This window comes from Aquila chrysaetos, chromosome 25 (assembly GCF_900496995.4).
Source record: "Aquila chrysaetos chrysaetos chromosome 25, bAquChr1.4, whole genome shotgun sequence".
NCBI classification, from domain to species: Eukaryota; Metazoa; Chordata; class Aves; order Accipitriformes; family Accipitridae; genus Aquila; species Aquila chrysaetos.
In genome coordinates, this window is record NC_044028.1 from 6948982 (window position 1) to 6969058 (window position 20077).

The 20077-nt window shown below is 46.7% G+C and overlaps 1 protein-coding gene across 1 annotated transcript in view; it reads left to right on the plus strand.

The window, feature by feature from the left end:
- ADAP1 (ArfGAP with dual PH domains 1) overlaps positions 1 to 20077 on the plus strand; it is a 62600-nt gene that overhangs the window by 13440 nt on the left and 29083 nt on the right. Inside the window, exon 4 of the mRNA XM_030001507.2 lies at positions 10004 to 10086. Coding sequence (XP_029857367.1) covers positions 10004 to 10086 — 83 coding nt within the window. The remainder of the gene's footprint in view (positions 1 to 10003; positions 10087 to 20077) is intronic.

Genomic DNA, 20077 nt, shown 5'->3' on the forward strand with positions numbered 1-20077 from the left:
AAGTACTGGAAGGGTTTGTAGGGCTCCCTGCGTGAGATGTTAGCCTTTGGGTAGGAAGGCTCTGCTGTGTTCCCCAAATCTGAAATCATACTGAAGGTGTGCCAAAGCGTTCATGAGTACCTATGCTCATCCTTGAAGTGACTTTATCTGTATTTTTAATCTTCTTGTAATAGCTGTTAAGCAGAGTTATTGTCTTCCTATGTCACGGAAAAAGCCTTTTATAGTAAAGACAAAGGAGGGCACCTGTTGTGCCTGTGAAATATCTCGGTGATGCATCCCTTACCCCCTACTTGATGATGCTCAAATGCTATGACTGGGAAGGCCCAGGTGTGAGTGGTGCTGCCTGACCTGACAATAAAAAAAAGCATCCATTTATGCAATGTTCCCGGTTCTTGGTTTTGATCTAAAATGGCTTTTGGCAGCGGCTTCCACAGTTCCTACAAGTACAGAAACGATTTGAGGATTGGCAAAGCCACCGTGTGTTGTGGAGGGGCACATTCCGAGTGTGTTGTGATTATCTTGCTAGGATTATTTTTCTCCAGGAAAAAAAGCCCCAACCTTTTACCTTTCCTATTCCTGGAATACTTCTGCTGTTACGGGAGGTAGTCCAAGGAGAAGTCACCGGGAAGGTGCTCCCAACCGGAGTGATCCCGTAGTCCAGGGGAGGAGATGGTGCAAATGCAGCTGAACGTGGCAGCACCTTTGTTTTGGTTTTGGGTTTTTTTTTTTTTTTTCATTTCAGAAAAACAGCTTCATCAAAGTGACTTTTTTTTTTGTTTTTAACCCTGTTTCTTCCAAAGCAGAGAGACAGAAGGGCCTGCATATGTTTGACCATGTTGGGAGTTTGGGACCTTTCAGGTTCTCTTCCCACCTTGAACTGGTCTTCAAGCATCACCCCTGGGTCCTGGCTTAGGGAAGGTGGGGAAGATGCTTCACGTGGGGTTTCCTGAGGACTCAGAAGTGCTTGTGTGGGTGAGGATCTGAAAGATCAGGGCTGTGATTTAGTAAGGACTCATTATGGAAAAGTAATGCCTCAAACCCGATGGCCGTAGGAGGTGGAGGGGACTTGCCTTGTGACAGTCAAGGACAAAACCTGCCTGCTCCTGCCTGTCTGCACTCAGACAACAGGATTGCTGTTCCTCCACTTAATGCAGGCCAGGCTTCCTGCTTTTCTTCACGCTCTGGACACGACGTTCACCCATCCATCTCCATGCATGAAATCCTGCCTCTGTCTCCCCTGACCAGCAGAGCTGGCAGCCCAAGGACAGATGTGTCTTGGTACTGCAGGATTTGGTGGCCGGAGTTTTATGATACATGTCTCAATGTCCCCGTGGGATCTGTGGTGCCCCTCGCAGATGGCTTTAGCATCCTTCTCATCCCTGTGCATCAACTGCTTCTTGCATCTTGCTGGGTAAATAGATTGCACTTCCTAAGATGGTGCATCTACAAAAGGAAAATCACTGATAATTTCTCTCTTGCTTCTCCACAGACTTGGGTTGAAACAAAAAAAAAAATCTTTTGGCAGGGTGTTATTCGTGCTTATTTCCTTTGCCTTCTCCTTAGCGTCCCTTTGGTACAAGGAAGAAGGGTGCCCCAAGCTCTGCACGCTACCCAGATGGCAGGAGAAGTTGCTGGCTCTGCCAGCAGCTGGGAGGTGGATGCCGTCCTTGGTGAACAGACAGCTCTCGTGAACTGTCGCGGCCCCGAGAGGATCCAGTACCACGTTTGTATCGCTGAGCTCCAAAATCCCAGCAGCTGGCTGTGCCATTTTGAGACTTGCGTGTACTTGTGGTGTTAAGGATGGAGAAGCAAGATTTTTCACCGAGTTGTCATTGGTAGGAGAAGCACAATTCTAGGGGATTTTAATGTTGTTTACTCTTAAGTCTCAGTTAAATTCAATTAGATGTTGCACTCCAGCCTTAGCTGCTGTTTTGTCCTTACAGGGCAGGGGCCTATTTGAGATTCAGGTTGTTCAGGAGCAGAGTCCTGGTTCTTTTCCGTGCCCCCTCCCTGCCCGAGGGGATGCAGAGCTCGTGCTGGGAGAGCCTGGCTGGAAGCGGGGCAGGTCCCTCTGCAGCTTGGGGCGTCCTGAGATCTGCGTGCAAATTGTATCCGACTGTCCTTGCACGGGTCAGGGCGAGAGATAGCGAAAGCTTGCCCTGCAGCTCAGGCAGCTTAGAGACCACAAGCGTTTTCATTCCTTCTGCTGTCGGGCTGGCAGAAAAGTCTGTGGCTGGGTCTGTGCTCGGTTGGTTTGGCTTCCTTTGATAGCGCAGCTCAGGCTTTGCCGCTACAATATTTTTCTTCCTCCATCCTGCGGTGCAGTCGCACTCTGGGGAGCTTTGCGAGCTGTGGCTGAGCTCCAACCGCAGCCCTGTCAAAGCCGTCTGCGAGCACACGGGGACCGTGCTGGCGCTGGGGCGGCCGCTCTGTCCACAGCCCTTCCCGATGCCTGATGGAGAGGCGGGTTGCTGGGCTTATAACCTGTGAGAAACAGGAGCAGGAGGGTTAAGGGTTTTTTTTTGTTGTTGTTGTTTCTTTTTTTATTATTTATTTATGGATTGATTGATTGGGAGGATGAGGCAAGGCTAGTCTTCCCGCAAGCGGCTGGAAGACCAATTTCTGGCCCTTTTGTCCTCCCAACTTGTGCGTATTTTGCACTGGGACAATTTTCAGCCTGGATGCCCTGATTTCTGAACTGAGCCTGGAGCTCTGCTCATGTAGGTGTTCTCCGGACCAGCGCTGCTGGGTCTCTGCAATAGCAGCAGGGTGCCTTGGGATAGATGCGACCACCTGCAGTAACAGATCTCCTTCTGACACTGCTGCAGTATAAGCAGCTGTGGGTACGTTGCATGTTGGGAATGTTTTGAGGATAGTGTGCCAGGTTGTATTTTTCTTCCTCTAGTTAGAGGCTCTCTATGCCTTTGAACAGATGCATGCTAAACAAGAGCAGGGGAGTGTTGCTTCTTAAAGGGGTATATATTTAGCTTTCTTCCCACCTCGCTGCAGCCCAGTCACTGCAATAGCATGAGTTGTTGTTACCCAGGGCTGTAAGCTGGGAACATCGCGATGGATGACACCTCCATCCAGCGCTGGCACCATGCCGTTGTGTGCCGACCCCCATTCTGCAGCATCAAGAGGTTTTGATGCTTCTAATTACGAGAACCCGTGCCGGCCGGCTGCAGCGGCTGGGCAGGCTTTGTGGGAGCTGCCCTCAGACTTGGCGCGGCAGGACGCTAACATACGAGCTGTAATAAGGACAGGCTGTTTGTTCATTTGAAGCTTCTTAATTTTATAATGCTACTTCTGCAATCCCTCTACTTTGGTTGCTTCAAGAATTGCGAAGTTCAGAGCAAGAGGGAAGAAGTGCTGCAGTGCCAGGTTGTCCTTTTTTCTTCTTGCCTACGATGTTGTGTTTGACTCCTTGGGAAATACGTGGTGTTTGCCTGCTGCATCTGGCTTCTGCATCCTCCAGAAACCCCATTGTGGCTTCCTGGCTCTGTCAGACACTTGGCGAAGGTTAGAGAAGTTGGAGGGGTGCTCTGGAATTACCCAGGGAAAATTTACCAGCTGTGCATAGGCAAAAAACCCACCCACCCAAAAATAAAAAAAATCCCCTTCTGTCCTCTCCTCTCATCTTGTGTTTGCCAGTGACTTGGCCCACGCATCAGGAGCAGTGAGGAGCAGAGCAGCCAACTTCTGTACCACTGGGGAGTCCCTGAGGCTGAAATGAATCCCAGACTCTGGGATGTTCCTACGCCACCGCAGCGTTGGCCCAAAGAGCCTTGGGTGAGGAACTTAAACCGCAGAAACCCTCTTTGGATGTTCACGAGTGGTCACGGCCCAGCTTTGTACACCATGGCAGCAGACTGAGAGCTGTAAAAAAGCCTTTTCTGGGGCCGATACACTGCAAGCACAGGGTTGAGTTTTGAGTCACCAGTGAGCAACAGGGGTAGCATCGCTTTTGAGTGAAAGCAAAAGAAAAAGGCTTTGTTCAGTCATATGCTTGGCTGAAAATTGGTGGAAGAAGATGGAGACAAGCGCTTGCTGGGCTTTTGCAGTACTGAAAATACATCCATGTCCCTGCCCAATACTTGATGGCAGTTTCTGTTGCCTTTTTGCTTGATTCGGGAACACAGAGCATCGTTCTGTGGAACTGCATATGAGCTGCAGTGCATTGCTCTGCTCCTCTCTCTGTGCTTGGGTAAGTGGGAGCTACATCTGCTCTTTATGCAGAACACTTAAATATCCTGACTGCCAGTACATTTGAGTACCTTGGTAGGAAAAATGGGGCAGAATGAAATGGCATGAGTTGTACCGGGTGGTTGTCTTATCTGGAAAGCGATGAGACATCAGTCAGAGAGAGGATGTATCCCAGTAAGGCTCACATATTGAGGTGTCATCTGTACAGTCATCTGAAGAAGAACAGTTATTAGCAGAAGTGGCTTGTATTACGGTACAGTTAAAATGTGCAGAGAGGAAATTGCATAGTAAATACCTGGATTCTTTTTTTTTTCTTACTTTATCACTTAAAGTTTGGCTCATTTGGTAGAGGAGCTACCGAGCCCACCACCTCAGTCTGGAGTCTGAAGGTCAGTCTGGCCCCCTCCCCTCCCATGCGTGGGGCGTAATGATGGTCAACGATGCAAACTTCTCACCTGGTCTCCTCTTCCTCTGTCTCCTCCTTTTGCTGGTACCTTATCTATAAACTTCTTTAATGCTTAATGTCCAGAGGGGTAAAGTTGAGTGTTTTGCTCCAGCTCCTATTTATTAATAAGGGTCTTCAGATTTTACATCCATGGCTTGCAAAAGTGCCTGATGTCTTGGGTGTAAAGCTCGAGGTGCTGCGGTGTGGCCTCTCGGAATGGCTCCTCATCAGTTCCCAAGTGGTGGAGCCTCCTGTGGTGGCTCAAATTGGGCACTCGGTCTCAGCAAGTCTCTGCCTGAGCATCGCCCTGCCGTCAGCTGAATGCCTGAGATCTGCCCGCTTCTTCAGTCCGAACCGGCCACGGGGTCTTCTCCGCTTGTCGTTCATTTTCTCTTTGTTGTTAGCTCGTAAGCATGTTAATTCATATCGATTCCTTTAATTTCCAAAGGAAATTGCTACAAGGTTAAGATAGTACCGACACAGGCTGTTTCCTACATGTTTTTAATCTGTGTTTAACCATTCTGAAAAATAGCCTTGTGGTGAACTGGACCGTGCGTGTAAAACAACCAAACAAAAAAGGAACCAGTTAGCATTTTAATTAAGCATGTTATGATTTTGCATACTCAAATTCAGCTTTAACTTCCTCAAATCCATAATGCAAGATTTTTACACCTTGATAGCCAAACCCTCTGTCTTTTAGCTCTCCTCCAGAAGCTTGCTGTTGGCCACTGGTCTTGGGGGGTGGATGGCAGATCACTCCTGGGGTTCTTCAAGCTGGGACGATGCACAGAGCACCTGGAAAAAGCCCCACAGCTGTCTCATGCCTCCATAAAGCCATTTAAAAGCAAGTCCTCACAGCAAGGACTTACCAGATAGGAAAAGATGTGGAGGCGGGGTGTGAAGCTAGACAGGCTTTTAGTCTACGCTGCAGTGGCTCTCCTTGCAGTCTAAGCAAAAATTTGGATGCGGACTTAAAATTTCATTAAAACAGTTGTTTGACAGAAACTTGGCGTAGCTGCGTCCACAGAGCTGCCTGTGGAAAGCAGATTGTTTTTTGCTGGAAAAACCTCTGACAAATTCCAGAAGCTACAAATTTGGGTTTTGGAAATGGTGTTCCTGGATGACATTCATTTCTTTTGTCTTTGTTGGACTTGATGGTGGCTCACAAAGATGCAATTAGAGGGTGGTAGTAGATGGTGTTTGATGTTTTTTGGGCTGCTTTCACCTCTGGCTGGGGTTTCTTGTCTGTTGTATGTCTCCAAAAAGCTATAGCAGCCACGCAGCGTCTGTGGTGCATGCACCATAGTGCGTCCTAGGAAAGCCAGCCCAGCTGAGGGTCTTGGGTAACAATAAATAGGAGACTATAAATTTGGCTGGCCAGCACCTCCGCAGAGCGCAATGAAGCCACACAGCCACAATTTGATATTAAACTTCTTGAACAGCTTTTCCTGTGGTGTTTTTTGCTGTGAACGAAAGGCTTTGAGTATGTGGGACCAAGATAAAACTGCTCCACTGGCTTCTTCTGAACCTTCCTTGCCGGCCCTTTGACAGAGAGCACTTGTTTTCAGGTGGGTGGCCAGGCAAGCGAACAACGACCTAAAATGAGATTTTTGAGCTCTTGGCGTTGGTGGTGCTTTGTTGGCCTCTGGACCTGCCGCCTCCCCAGCGCAGCCCAGTTCTGTTCCATTTTGGGGATGAATTTTCCCTTATTCTGTTGGAAATGTGGTTTTTCCTTAGGGTTTTATTTTTTGGTGGTGTGGGTTTTTTTTATTTGCTCCCAGGTTTTTATCTTGATAATTACAAAGACCTTTCTGTTCTAATTGCCAAAAAAAATGACACATTCCCTGTAACCAGCAGCCTGCCAGACTTTAGGTGGGCTGTTAAAGCTTTTGGAGTTCATCCCAAAAGCTTGTGCATCTCTGCAGTTTAGGAATGATGCACTTATATTTTTCTAACAAACACAAACGGCATATTTGCTACGTTATCCTATCACCAGAAATGCAGTAAAATACCATGGGTCTGTTGCTACAGTCCTTTCTGTTCACAGAACTCCTGTCAAAATCAAAGGCGGGGTTTGGATGGAGAGTCCAGTATTCGGCATGTGATGTCCGCCCACGGTTATTTACATACATATGCACCTCAGGAAAAATACATTTCAACTAAAACACAGCAACAGATGTTTAAAAGGCCCCTGAAGGCATACTTAAAATGAAATGGAGATCAGGTCTGAAGTCCACTGAAAACGGTGGAGAAGACTGTGTGGCTTGAGGGACCTCGGGATGGTCCGTGCCCTCCAGTTGCTCTCAGATCCCATAGGTGTCAGGACAAATTCCTGCTCCTGTTTAAATTCATCCAAGCTGTGCCAGTGAAACTAGGGTTTAACACCAGACTCAAAAGCAGCTTTTTATGGCAGGATTGCCTCCAGTCCAGGAGAGTGAGCATGGTCAAGTCCCTGCTCAAATTCTCTGTTGCATTGAAGGGAGATGCCATACTCCTCGCCATCCTTGTTGGGTTTTTGTTTCAGTTTCTTTTGCTGGAGTTGTTCTGCTTTCTATAAATAACCACTGGAGCAGAAGCCGCAGCTACTGGCCTTGCGCTGAGTGGTTCTAGTGGTGGGCTGCTCTTGGTGTATCTTGGTTTTTGGGAAATTATTTCTGAAAGAGGCTGGGTTTGTGATGATAAGGAAAAGGGAAGAGCATGTGAGCTGTCAGAAAGTGCTTGCTGTGAGCTAGGAAAACGGCACGGCTGGAGTCCTGTCTGCTGTGGGAATTGCCATCGGAGCCACTCCTGTTCTGGCCCAAATGCTGGGAGAAGTCATCGAGAGCATTTTGCAGCTTCTCAGGATAGCCCTTTGGGTGAGGTGCCTCCCGGCTGCCCAATTTGCGCTCTCTTGCACAAAAGCTGTGGTGATATTGAACCACCGCTGTTGACAGCGTCATGGGAAATAAGTCACTGCAGCGCGGTGTTCCCTAAGGCGTGAGATCAGCAGAGTGTATCTGTTGTAGTATTTGCATTATACAGCAAGAGTGTTTTCCCACTGCTGCACATGAACCTTAATTTATACTGTATTTAAGCATTCGTACTGGAAGGCTGACTTTCAGAGACTCAGAACAGCTGCAGCTCCTGCTGAATCCACTGAAGTCAGCTGGAGCCGAGGGTGGTGTGAATTTGCTTCCTTCTAGTTAAATCCCTAATCATCTTGTTGAAATGGTCCAAGTTTGGCTACGGTGATAACAAGCTGTCTGCAGCAGCCAGGCTGGAAAAATTGCAAGAAGGGTAACAAATTTAAGCATTTGTGTTGATTCTATGATTAAATTTTGGTAGCTTTGTTGATGAGTGGCAGAAGTATAGAAACAGGCAATTAAGTGTTACCTTTTGGGTCATCAGTCTTCTACGTTTGCAGGCTGCCATGTTGTGGATATTGGATCCAGAAAGAGCATCCTGCTCAACCTAGAAGAGCCCCCTCGCACACTTCTACAAAATGATCTGAACCTCCTGAGATGAACTGAAGATGGGTTGTACCCAAACCAGAGCGTAACGACAGGGTGACAGCAGAAGGGAGATGGGTGTTCATCTTCGGAGTTCACAGTCAAACTTGCAGATGTGTGTGTAACAACTAAAGATCAGTCATGAAAACAGGAACAGAAGGGGGAAAGGCAGAGTTGGTGCATTATTTCTGTTACAGCAGAAGCTCACAGTTGAGTTTTGGGTGCAAGGAAGCGATGGTGCTCCCTGAGCCGTGTGGGAGAGGGCTGGCACCCCAACCAAGGAGACAAAGCAATGGGTGGGACAAAATATATGTAATTATTTCCTCCTTTACTGCCAGGAAACTGATTATAGCCACAGTTGTCATTAGAATAGTGTCTTGCAGATTTGATGAACGTGTTTGCTGTACCTGCAGATGAATTTTCGTAAGCAATGTTAGTGCACTTATCTTCTTCGAGCATTCCTGGAATGTGTCTGCTGAAAAGATAGCATTAAATTTGTATTGTCAGCAAAAAAGAAAAGGTAATTAGGCATATCAACAGTTTTCATTGGCGGAGAAGTTGATGTGTTGAAATGTGATGGGTTTTACAGAGCATGCCCAATGCTGGGGGATCTTTTACTGTCATCAGTGTAGGCCACTTCAAAATGTCTGCTGTGAAGCCGGGATGACACAGGTCTTTATTTCTGCATGTGATTTCTGCCTGCTTGGGCTATTTAAGGTTCTAGGGCAATTAAGAACTAAGTGCACATAAAAATGGTTTGAAGTAATTTCAAGCTTATTCTACATCTAAACTACTTCGTTAGCTCCAGAACTCATGCTAAAATAAAATAGCAAAAAAGTATTTCTAATCTTTGGGGTATTTTTTCCTTTTTGGAAGTTAAGGTCTTGGTGTATAAATCATTGGTATCACTTTCAACATAAAAAATAAAGGACTTCGTAATAGGCACGTTTCCTGCCACGCACCTTGGATTTCTTTCTTAGACTTAGCAGTACAGGCCATGAGTTTGGAAGAGCTCTGCCAGGTGGGTTCTCCGGTGTTTAGGTCCTGTGTTCCACAGGGCTCAGCCCTCGCATCCTTACCCAGCCATGTTCTCCTGGTCTTTTTGAGGCTTTTTCACTTTTCACACGCCAGTTCCTTCCAAGAGGTTGGTTAGGGCCTGGGTTATGACTGTCCAATGTCCCTTTCATTTTGAAGAGGTCACCTCTCACTTGAATTCCTGTTGTTCCCTGTTTGGGAGGTGCGTGACACCTGCAGCAAGCTTCGTGTTCACCGAGTCACAAGTTTCACCCATCCTTGGGCTGGGCTTCCCTTTGTCGTTACAAGTATAATTTTAACCTGACGCATCACAATTTTTTTGAATAGCTGTCCGTGCGTGACAAGGAGACAATATCTCTGCAGCTTTGACTGCTGAAAGGCCATCGTGTACATGCATCGCACAAGGCATGCCTAATTTCTGCTTTCATATTGATAGCTTCAGGGCAAAGATTTTTCTTTTGTATGCAGTTTGTTGGCTTTTTCATTTACTGATCCCATTTACTGAAGAATATAGTCTGAGGAAATTAGGTTTAAAATCATTCATATACTGAGGGAATTTTGTACAGATGCTGATTGGGTGGGTGGGAACAGGCTATTCTGCTAAATCTGTAAATTTTATTACATAAGTTTCCAATAAAATTGGATGTACAAGGAAATGATTTATTGTTGTCCAACAGTAAACAGAAGAAACCCTTGACTCCAGACTGTACAATGCAATTTTTGGAGGATTTTTAAATCACACTCGTATTTTGATTGAAGAATTAATGATTCTGGATTCTTCCTTAGTGTATCTTGGATCATGTTTTCTTTTCTCTGTAATTTTTTTCCCCAGACTGCTGCGGGAACAGTGGATCAGAGCCAAATACGAACGAAAAGAGTTCATTCACAGCGAGAAGCAGGAACCTTATTCTGCAGGTAGCGAAAGACACTTTTGGCAGATAAGTTTTTTGATGTCCAACACCTTCCATTTTTTTTCATCTCTCTCTGTTTGTATGTTCTTTATATTGATTATTGCTCATATGTCACTAAGTAGGAGGAGAAAGTATGGTCTTTTGGGAAAGGTCCCTCCTGGCATTCCCTGTATTTGATTTGGAACACTGGGAATTTCAATAACTGATGGAAATAAATCAGTTATCAAGAGTCTTTCTGTTGACTTCCATGGGCTGTTCACCAACAGCAAGTCAGATGAAGTACCAGTGAGTTCATTTCTGGTAGCAGGAGGCACGAAGCTGCATTGAAATGGAGATAAGGGTGTTTGTCTCATCAAGGTGGAAAATGGAAATCTTTCCATTTTGCTGTGGAAAGATTATTACCGTGGTTTGGTTAACGGTAGATAAGTGTGCCAGGTCCCGCACTCTTCCCAAATCTCTGTTAACTGTCTTTCCACAACACTTCAAGCGTTGTCAGTGGGACCTGGTCTCCCTGTAGTATAATAAATGCCCGGTGTTTTGCAATTGCAAAGACCCAGTACGTGTGACAGAGCTCGTTTCAGCACTCCCAACGCGATGGGCAGAGTGACGGTGGCCTTGCAAAGGGCTGGTTTAGTGGAGCAGTGGATGGGATGATTTTCTTGCAGAAGGGCAGGATTTGAAGAGGAGACACAGGGCTCAACCGTGTTTGTTGTGTTGCTGTGCCAGCATGAGGACAGGCATGAAAGTGCATGAAATTAGCCGGGTATTTCTTTGCTATATGTAAGTGGCATTTAATTTATTCAGCATATTAAGTAGTTGACGCCAGCTATGTGCTTGGATGACTCTGGGATAATTTTATTAGCAAAGACCATGTTACAGATGAAAGGTTAAAATATTATTTTCATGCTGCTTTTCAAGACTAATAATAAGCAGGTAGCTCCAGCAGTTTGCTGTTACTAAAACCACAATTAAAATCTTATCTCATATATTCTCAATTTATGTTTAGAGCATTTCTGGTCTGCTGTTTTGTATACATGAGGCATGCACGTAGGGTGTGTGTGGTATCCATATTCATATATAGTACATTATGCACATTTTTATTGCAGATTTTCAAAGCGGTTTGCTGGAGTTGGACATGTTCTATTAACAGTAAATAGTTTGATTTCTTAGATAACTTTGGAATATATCTGCCAGCCCGTGTATAATGTTCACCCAGGAATAATGTTTCCAGTTTATACCGTGCGACTTCTAGATATAAAAGCTCGGATTCAACTAGGTACTTCAGGCAAATGCATAATTTTAAGCACATGATTAGTCCTTTCGACTCCAAGAAGAGTGTGTACCTGGTTAAAGTGAAGTAGGTGCTTCAGTGCTGTGTGGGAAGAAGGGCAGCATGTTCTGAGCTCTCTGAAAAATATTATAAGAACAGTTCAAACGGGAGTTTATTTTAGCAACATATTTTGTAGATGTTCTTCAGTAATGTGGCTGTATAATATTTAGCTGCATGGTGAAGCGATAGGGTTTTCTCCCCTCTCTTTGAAGTTCAAAAGCCATTAAAAGCAGAATAGAAGAGAACGGGGTAAGCCATTTTAAACGAACAGTGCTCTTGGGAGGAGGAGGGGAAGGGAAGGCAGGCTGGTGGGCATCTTGTAGGCTGTGTATGAGTGCTTTTAGGTTGTATATTGTCTTTGAGAATTGTACCATTTGAGCCGTGCAAATGACCTGTGCAACTGGGACACCATTTGTTGATTCTTCTGAATGGTAAATTCAAAGGGGAGCTTTGGCCAGGTGGTTCCTCCTTAGGATGGTGTTACAGCAAAACAAAGCCGGGGGCACACACCAGATTTGCAGTGCCAACTTTTCGCTTCTGCTGAACCATAACAGCCCCCAGGTGTGGTTGCATGCCCGTACTTCACCCCGTGCCAAACGGTGCTCCTTCTTCTGGACTGCAAGATGTAACTCGGTTGATGATGCTGTTTTCAGGTCTTGGGCTGTTACGCCTGGAGTTGGTTGTTTCCCAGCTTGTGGCTTGAGAAGGGAGCCCAGGGAAAATCACGTGTCCTGTAGGAAAGCAGCATGCTGGAGATCATAGAATCATTTAGGTTGGAAAAGACCTTGAAGATCATCGAGTCCGACTGTTAACATTACCAAGTCCACCACTAAGCCACGTCCCTAACAGAGATGTTCCTCTGTGTGTTGGGACAGTTCTTGTATCGCTCGGGTGAAATGGGGTGTTTCATCATTGTGTCATATGCGGTGCTGGACCACCAGTTTGCCCAGCTGGTGTAAACCAGTGCCGTCAAAGTTGGTCTGGACTGCTCTGTCCGTGAGCCCTGCGGGACAGGCTGGAGCTTGGTGCTTGCAGAAGAAGCTCAGCCACACCACGCGTCCCGGCTCTGCCCTTCTTGCCGCTCGCAGGGGTCGATACAGCTTCGTGGCCACACCGGCGGCTCGGAGGATGCACCCCGCATGGGGTGGACCTCCCGTGCCCGATTATGCTGGACTCGGCGCGGCTGGGAACCGCAGAGGATCTGGGCCGTTGCTTTCCACTAATGACCTCCTGAACTGCCTGCGAATGCACCGAGGTGGGACCCACACAAGGACGCCTTCCTGCCCACCCCGCGTCCAGTTTGTGTTCTCACTTGAATGTATGCATATTGCTTTTTCTTTCTAATGCCGTCTTAGACCATTTTTTCTCACCATTCTGAATTCCCTGGAGGGGTGTTAGATTACCAGTTTCTAAGCATGAAACATTTAGTTGCTAATAGAGACATCAGTATCCATTTTCTCATGTTTGTTGGAAGATTTAATTCCATTTTCCAATTCCAGGGGCAATTTTGCATTCTGATATTTATTCAATAATTGCATAAAAAATAAGAAAATGCTATCTTTGAATAGTTTTGAGCAACAGCCTTTTCCAGGCAGCCTGACGAAACCCTGGTCAGAAATTCAATGTCTTTCAGAATATCCTTTGGGGAGAGACTGTCTGGAGCCTGTAGATGCTGAGCAGAAGCTATCACAGCCAAACTGACAGACTTAGGAGAAATGAATCTCAGGACAGGAGTGTCAGATGTGCAGGTCAGAGCTGAGAGAGTCACGCAGGGAAGCCTGCCTGGAGGATGTGGCAAACTCTTCAGCTGCTGGTGAAGAGTATAAATAAGAGGCAGCGTGGGATGCAAAGGCAACAGCTGCCCCAAAAGGGCTTGCATAGCCCCCAAACTGATGGGAAACATCTGCCTCGTGAGAAACAGAGCGATGTGAGGTAGCAGAACCAGAAATGGGAAACAAAGACACTTCGCGCATGCAGAAATCCGCGGTGTGGGCAGCGCTGAGCATTGAAACCAGCTCTGGAGTCTCACCCTGGAGAGGAGCCGTGGCTGTAGATCCATGGGTCTTGGCTCAGTGTCCCCATCAGATGTCCCCTCTCAGGGATGTGCTGTTATACATGTAGTCACAGCCTCTTACCCTCGGTAGAAGATTGCAGTGGAAATTCCTCTAAGGGAATTTTTGGAGGGTTTCTTGCTCCCCCCAGGAAACCTTGGAGCACACGCCCATGCGCTATTCACAGCTTTCAGCTTCTCTGCCCCCAGTTAGTTTTTCAAACTCTGATGGCTTCATTCCTCTGAAACAGCCTTTGTTAATGAGTATATTAGTGCCATTGATTTTAGTGTGAGGAGTTGGTTTGAGTTCAGATAGTGCAGGGAGATTAGTAGAGCAGTGAATAAATGTTTCGGTGATCCACTATCGATTCTTAGATACACCCTTTTATACATTTGAGCTCTTAATTCAGCTGTAGTATGAGAGCTAAATAATTTGTTCGCCCTAGCCAGACTTTATGAAGCAAAACATTATTTACACCCCAGCAATCCCAATTAACGCCGTGGTCCGCGTCCCTTCCGCTAGCGATGCGTTTGTTGCACAACAGCACAGAATAATACCAGTTTTAAGACCCTCACATTAACATGTTTCAGGTTGGCTTTATCCCTTCTGATAAATGAACTGGCTAAATTACTGTCAGTCTCCAGCTAATTATCCCTCTTAACAGAGTTTAATGGGGCATGGGTGCTGAATTCTCCTAGAAATGGAGGATGGTGGTAATTGCCATCGAAGTCCGGATCTGGATCTCGAGGTAATTGAAAGGTTTGATAATTTTTAAAAATATGTTGATTAATTTTAAAAAAGCTTGGACATTTTGCCCCGCTGTTGATAGGCAGCAGTAACGGCAGTGCTTCCTAAAAGTCCTGCTGAAGATTAATTCATTCGGGTGCTTTTGATTCCTCTTAATCAAATGGATTTATGTTAACCAAGGGAGACGTGAAGGAAGCAAAGGGGAACAGTGTTTGCAGGGCTGGAGCACTGTAATACTATGAACTGGTCAAGGTCCAGCTGCTCTAATGCATCTCAGGCCACAGACAAGAGAATGGGATGTGCATGTGGCCAAGAGAGAGCAAAAGGGAGTTGTTTGCTCCTGTGAACTTGGCTTTGGCTCCTGATGGACCCATCTCATTACTGCCAGGACGCCAGGAGGAATCGGTGCCCTGTGACAAGCTGAAGCCCAGTCTGGGAGGAGTTGTGGGCAGGGATAAAACATCTTCAGGTCTTTGCTTTAACGTTAGCAAATGAAGTGGGAGAGCTCTAAACACCAGGCATTTAATCTCTTAATGCTTGTCAGGAAAAACGGCTTAACTTCACTGTTGGGACCGTGAAAGCATCTATCCATGGGATGGACGTGGCTGGTGCAGTCGGAGAGGGCTGATGGGTATCTCCAGCGACAGACAGAGATGCCGGGCTGTGCAAAAGCAGTTGCCACCCTTTCCTTGAAAGCGTTGCCTGAGATAGTTCAGCAGTGATTTATATGCTCTTAAACCAGGTGTAGGTGCTTTGCAGCGCAATATGCTTTCCAGCGAGGCACGGGGTAAACTGGGCACAAACAGCAGCAGCATGAAGTGCAGCTTTCTGCCACTTTGCTGCGAATGCTGCCTGCTTGTGTTTCCCATAAATAGGCCAGTAAATCCTATTGCTGTTAATTTATCAGATGGTGGAGGAGCAGTCAGGAACGGGAGAAAATTCACGGTAGGGTACAGCTGATAAAAAGTGCTGCTGCCGGCTCTGCATGCCAGTACGATTCCCTTGCAGTAGGACTGGGAAACAGCGGTTTTCCCTTGCTCGTGGCAGATGCTGTTGCCTATCTTTCACGTTGAGACGTTTGGTTCCCAAGGGCATTCAGGATGGGAATGCATCATTTGCAAGGGAGAAGGGTAATAAATGCCAACAAACATCACTGCTTTCATTCTTTAGTTATAGGAGGTTGGAGCTCCTCGGCTGATGTAAATTGTCATAGGTCCCATAAAAATGGTGGAGGAATTCAGATTTACACCAGCTGAAGATTTAAACCCTGTCCTTTGGGGTGGAAGTTGGAGGAGTCTTTGGTTATTTGATTGGTAGTTATATAGCTGGGTGGGATGGCCTGTTGGACTGCAGGGTAAGATAATATGGTGTTACTGCAACCTTAGATGGCCTGAGAACTCCCATTGGAGCAACTGAGAAAGCTAGAAGGTATAGGCAAGATTTTGGGCATATTAGCAAAGTCAAAGATGATTGGAGCTTTAGCCTCTGTCGGCTTGTATTCCTGTATTTATAGCACTATGGTCTAGATCTTATTGTTGTTATTCAGGTGAGCTCTAGGTTTACCCAGGTAGTTACAAAGGGTAGCGTTTGTCTGAAGGTGCCTATTTGCTTGTACTATCTTCTGTCAACACCCTAGAGATTACTTGGCTTATGTGTTATTTTGTATTTGTCTGCAAATATGATGGCAAAATAAATTACGAGACATGAAAGAATACCCTAAAATAGTAAAATCTGTTAATACGCACTTTCCATTCCATGTGGCTCTTGCATAATTTGGGCAGCAGTCTGAATTAATTTTCCCCTGCACTTGCACAGTTGGAAAGAGCTCTGACTGCAAAACACTAGAGAAAATGCACGGGACATAAATACGTTCTTTCTCAGTGTGAGAAAGATACCCTTATTAGTTCAGTCTGACCTGCAGTGATGTAATGCAGTTTATTTTGGGCCTGATCAGACAAAGTGGTGAGCAGCGTTCCAGTTAAAACCTAATTATTTTAACTGACAGACCTCATCCTCTGCTGTCTCTTACCCCATTTCAGCCAGCTAGTGGGGAGCTACGAGTGTCAGAGTGACACCGGCTCTGCCGTGGAGGTTTTTTTTTGTTTTGTTTTGTTTTTTTCACAACCTCAGAAGCAAAGCTCCTCTGTCCCACTGCACACTCTGCTGAAATACAGGGCTGAGCAGCACCTGGAGAGCAAACCAGTGCTAACAGCAACCTAAAAGGACACGGGTTTTATTGCACATCAGACAGCCCATAGCCCTGGGGGGAGTCTGCCAGGTAACCAGAGCAAAGAAATAAAGCATCGGCTTGAGGGCTTCTGGTGTCATTTGCTAAGCCCTTAGTGCATATGGTTTTTAAGGAGATGCTCACGCAGAAGGGAGTGTGAAGCCAGATGTGAACCGTCCCCTTTGCTTTGCAAGCACATGCAGAAAAACCTGATGGTGGATGTTGCACAGGGGAGAGGAGATTTGGTTGCATCGTGTTGGTGGGATGATGGGTGGCTGGGGGCAGGCGGTGTCTTCTGAGCTGTGGTTGTTTGCAAAGAGAGAGGGTGAGAGCCCAGAGGGAAGGAAGGAGATTGGAGACCACAGGGTCGCAGCTGCTCAGAACTGCAGCAAAGGGGGGGGTGATCAGGAATTTCCCTGCAAAATGCTTTTTGTCCTTTTTTGTCAGAAATTTTTGCAGGAAATGGCCAACTTCAGTGAATTCACAACTTCAAATTGCAATTAGAGAATTAACAGACTTATTATTTGCCCACTTTTCATTTGTGCATAGAAAAAAAGTGCATAGAAAATTTCAGAAGGTCACATTGCTGACACAAGAAGTGTCCAGTCTAATGGTTTTATCTTTGAATTGTGATATGTTGAGAATTTCTGAGAGGTTGACTTATTTCTGTTACCTTCTTTAAAGTCTCAGAAATAACACGCCCTCTTCTCTGGCCAGCAGCACTCCCTCCTCCCAGTTGTTAGCAGAGCACAGCCTGCGGGTCTGGGGAGAGGAGAGGGCTTTGCAGGGGACGAGGGCTGGGACGAACATTTCAGTTTGTTTGTGCTACAGCCTGCTCTGATGGGATGTGGTGCCAAGGACGGGTTGTCCCCATCAGCCAGGATCAGAGGAGGTGAGAGCCCATCCCAACCCTACAAAGACGTGCTGGTGCTGTGAGGTTAGGAGGGTTGGTCTTGGGAAAGACTGGAAGCGCATCTCCCATCGCTGTTCTTGGGGATGGTGGCTCTCTGCCTTAGGAAGAGTAGGACTTTCACACGCTATATTTGGCATTACAGCTGTTAAAAGAGTCCGTGGAGCGATCGCCAGTTAAATGCTGTGCTTTGGGGCTAGCAGAGCCTGCTGTGAGTTTGGTGTGGGACTGCATCCCCTGACCCTGCGAGAGGAGGGGGGTCCTTGCTGGGCCCGCAGGCTCAGGAGATCAGGGCATCTTCTGTGCAGTCAGCAAGATTTTTATGCTGCAAACCGCTGGGGATAAAGTAGTGAAAGAGAGCATGCTCCTCAAAGGAGAGGCGTTTTCTCCAGCATCCTTTCACGTACACATGCTTACCTGTGCCAATAAATCACTGCCCTGCAATCCAGCCTTCTTGGGCTTGGCTGCAGCTCCCTTGCGGGGTGAAGTGAAAGAGAAATTGATGTTGGTGAAAAGGCTTAAAGAAAGAGCCATCTGCAAAGTCTCAGTTCAGGGCACTATAGCGGTATCAAGGTCATGGCAGGAGGTTGTTCCCGGATTCGGGCTTCCACGAGAGGTGCAAGAGAGGCAAGGGTGGGGTGTTTTTTTTTCCTGCCCCATTTCTGCCTTGGCTGGTGTGAATCTGCATTGCTCCATCAGCGCTTGTGCTGGTTTACGCTGTCTGAAAGTCTTGATGTGGGAGACTGCTCCCTCCCGTTGGAGCTGCTCCGTGGTCGGAGCATCACGCTGTGGGTAGTGAGATGCCCTTCCTCACGCGGGCCCTGGCGACGTTCTGATCGTACTGTGGGAGCAAGTTGATCTGGGCGATACAAAGCTGTTGTGTGAAACCATCTCCTTGCAAGCGGGGAGCAGTGCCATAGGTGCTTCCTGTAGCATATTTTAACTGCTGACGAGACAAGCACGTTAAGGAAAATAGTCGAATCGAAACTCTGTTCTTGCAAAGGCATTATCAGCTAAATCAAGAGCTGCTTTTAGCACTGGGGAAGATTTGAGCCAGCTAATGCGTGCGGTCAGGATGGTAGCCAGCTGCCATCTCAGCTTCTCTCGTGCAGACCAGTGTGAAGATTATTTCAACATTGTTTTTTCCCCAAATGCAGCCCACATCTTTGGCTGATGTTCCTGTTTATATTTCCACCAACTCCAGGAGAGCTCTCCTGGCTTTTCCCAGGTGAAGATCTGCGGGTGGTCAAGGTGATGCTGTGCTAAGCACTGTACAAATGCAGAGCAGGATGGCAGTACAGTTGAGTGTAAGGTAAGAGCAGGCAGTTGCTGGCCCATCAGAGAAGAAGCAGCAGCACCCTGCTACAGGGGTGGTTCTGCAAAAAGCAGGGATGAGGCTGATTTTTTTAAGCGTGTAAATTATCGTATTGCTTTATAAGCAAGAAAGAGTGGAGTGTTTAGCAACTATGGGGAGCTGCATCTGGCTGAAATCGTCCAAGATGCTGAGAAGCTGGAGGGAGAGATGGATGGACAATGCTCATGTAAGCTTTGGTTCCTTAGGAAACGGAGCTCACGAGAGCAATCAGAGAAACCATGCGATAAAAGCAACCATTTCTAGGCTTATCAGCAACAACTTGCCGGGCTTTGGCCAGGCGCTGGTGTGTGCCGTAGGAGAGCGTGGTGGTGCAGAACGAGGTCACCTGCCCGGCTCACCCCTCGGTAGCGGAGCCTGGCGAGACACGGGGTGCACTGGTGTGTGCAGGAGCATCCTGCTGCCTTTTGGGGCACGGGGGGTGGTTTCGCTGGTTTGGTGTGTGTCTGAAATAATCTACCATCATTGCCATGCTGCGCCTGAACGCCGGCACGGCTGCCGGTGCGAGGGTGGGTGTACCTGGCCATGGTGCAGAGCAGTGCACCGCCTCTCAAGGTATATAAATACTTTAGCATTTTTTTTTTTTCCCCTTTCACCTTCTCTCCCTTCCCCCAGTCCCCTACATGCTTACAACATCTCCTCATGATAAAAATAGCCTTTGGTGTCAACGCGGGGCTGAGCAGAGCCGCCGTCGCTCTGGCTGCCCTTTGTTGGAGGGGCTGCGGCACAAACCCAGGGGCAGCTCCCGCGAATGTTCGATCCCAGAGCAGATCTGCTGACTAATGTGACTGGCTTTGCAGTAGCAGCTCGGAGCGCTTTGTAATTGGGCCATAAGCACTTTGTTAAGAAAAAACGGTTTATAATTTCCACTACCTGTTCGGTCTTTTGAGCAGTGGAGAAATCTTTGCAATGGTTTGTATTAATGTACCCAAAACCTAGTAATGGCCGTGGAGGCATTTCTGGTGACAGCAGTGAGATTTAAAATGTCACTCTATAAACATTAAGTTACATTAGACTCTGAATACCAGAATAAAAGTTTTAGATCCACATAATGCTGCAAAATTACAGGTTGCCTTTAAAGCCCAGCCTGCATTATGTGTCTGTAAAGTGAATAGTACCATACAAATAAAGAGTTTATCTTCCCCTCATTCTGTTTTTTTGCTGGCATGTTTCCCATAATGCCAGTGACTTGCCTCTTGATTTACACCATATATAGCAATTTAGAAAAAGCCTAATTATAACTGGCTCTTCTGACATTCTTTGAGTTGAACTTCTGAAAACACTGGCTACATCTGTAATCTCGATCACGGGAGTTTCTGTGAGTGTAAATCTCTATTGAACCTCAATGCACGTGTGGC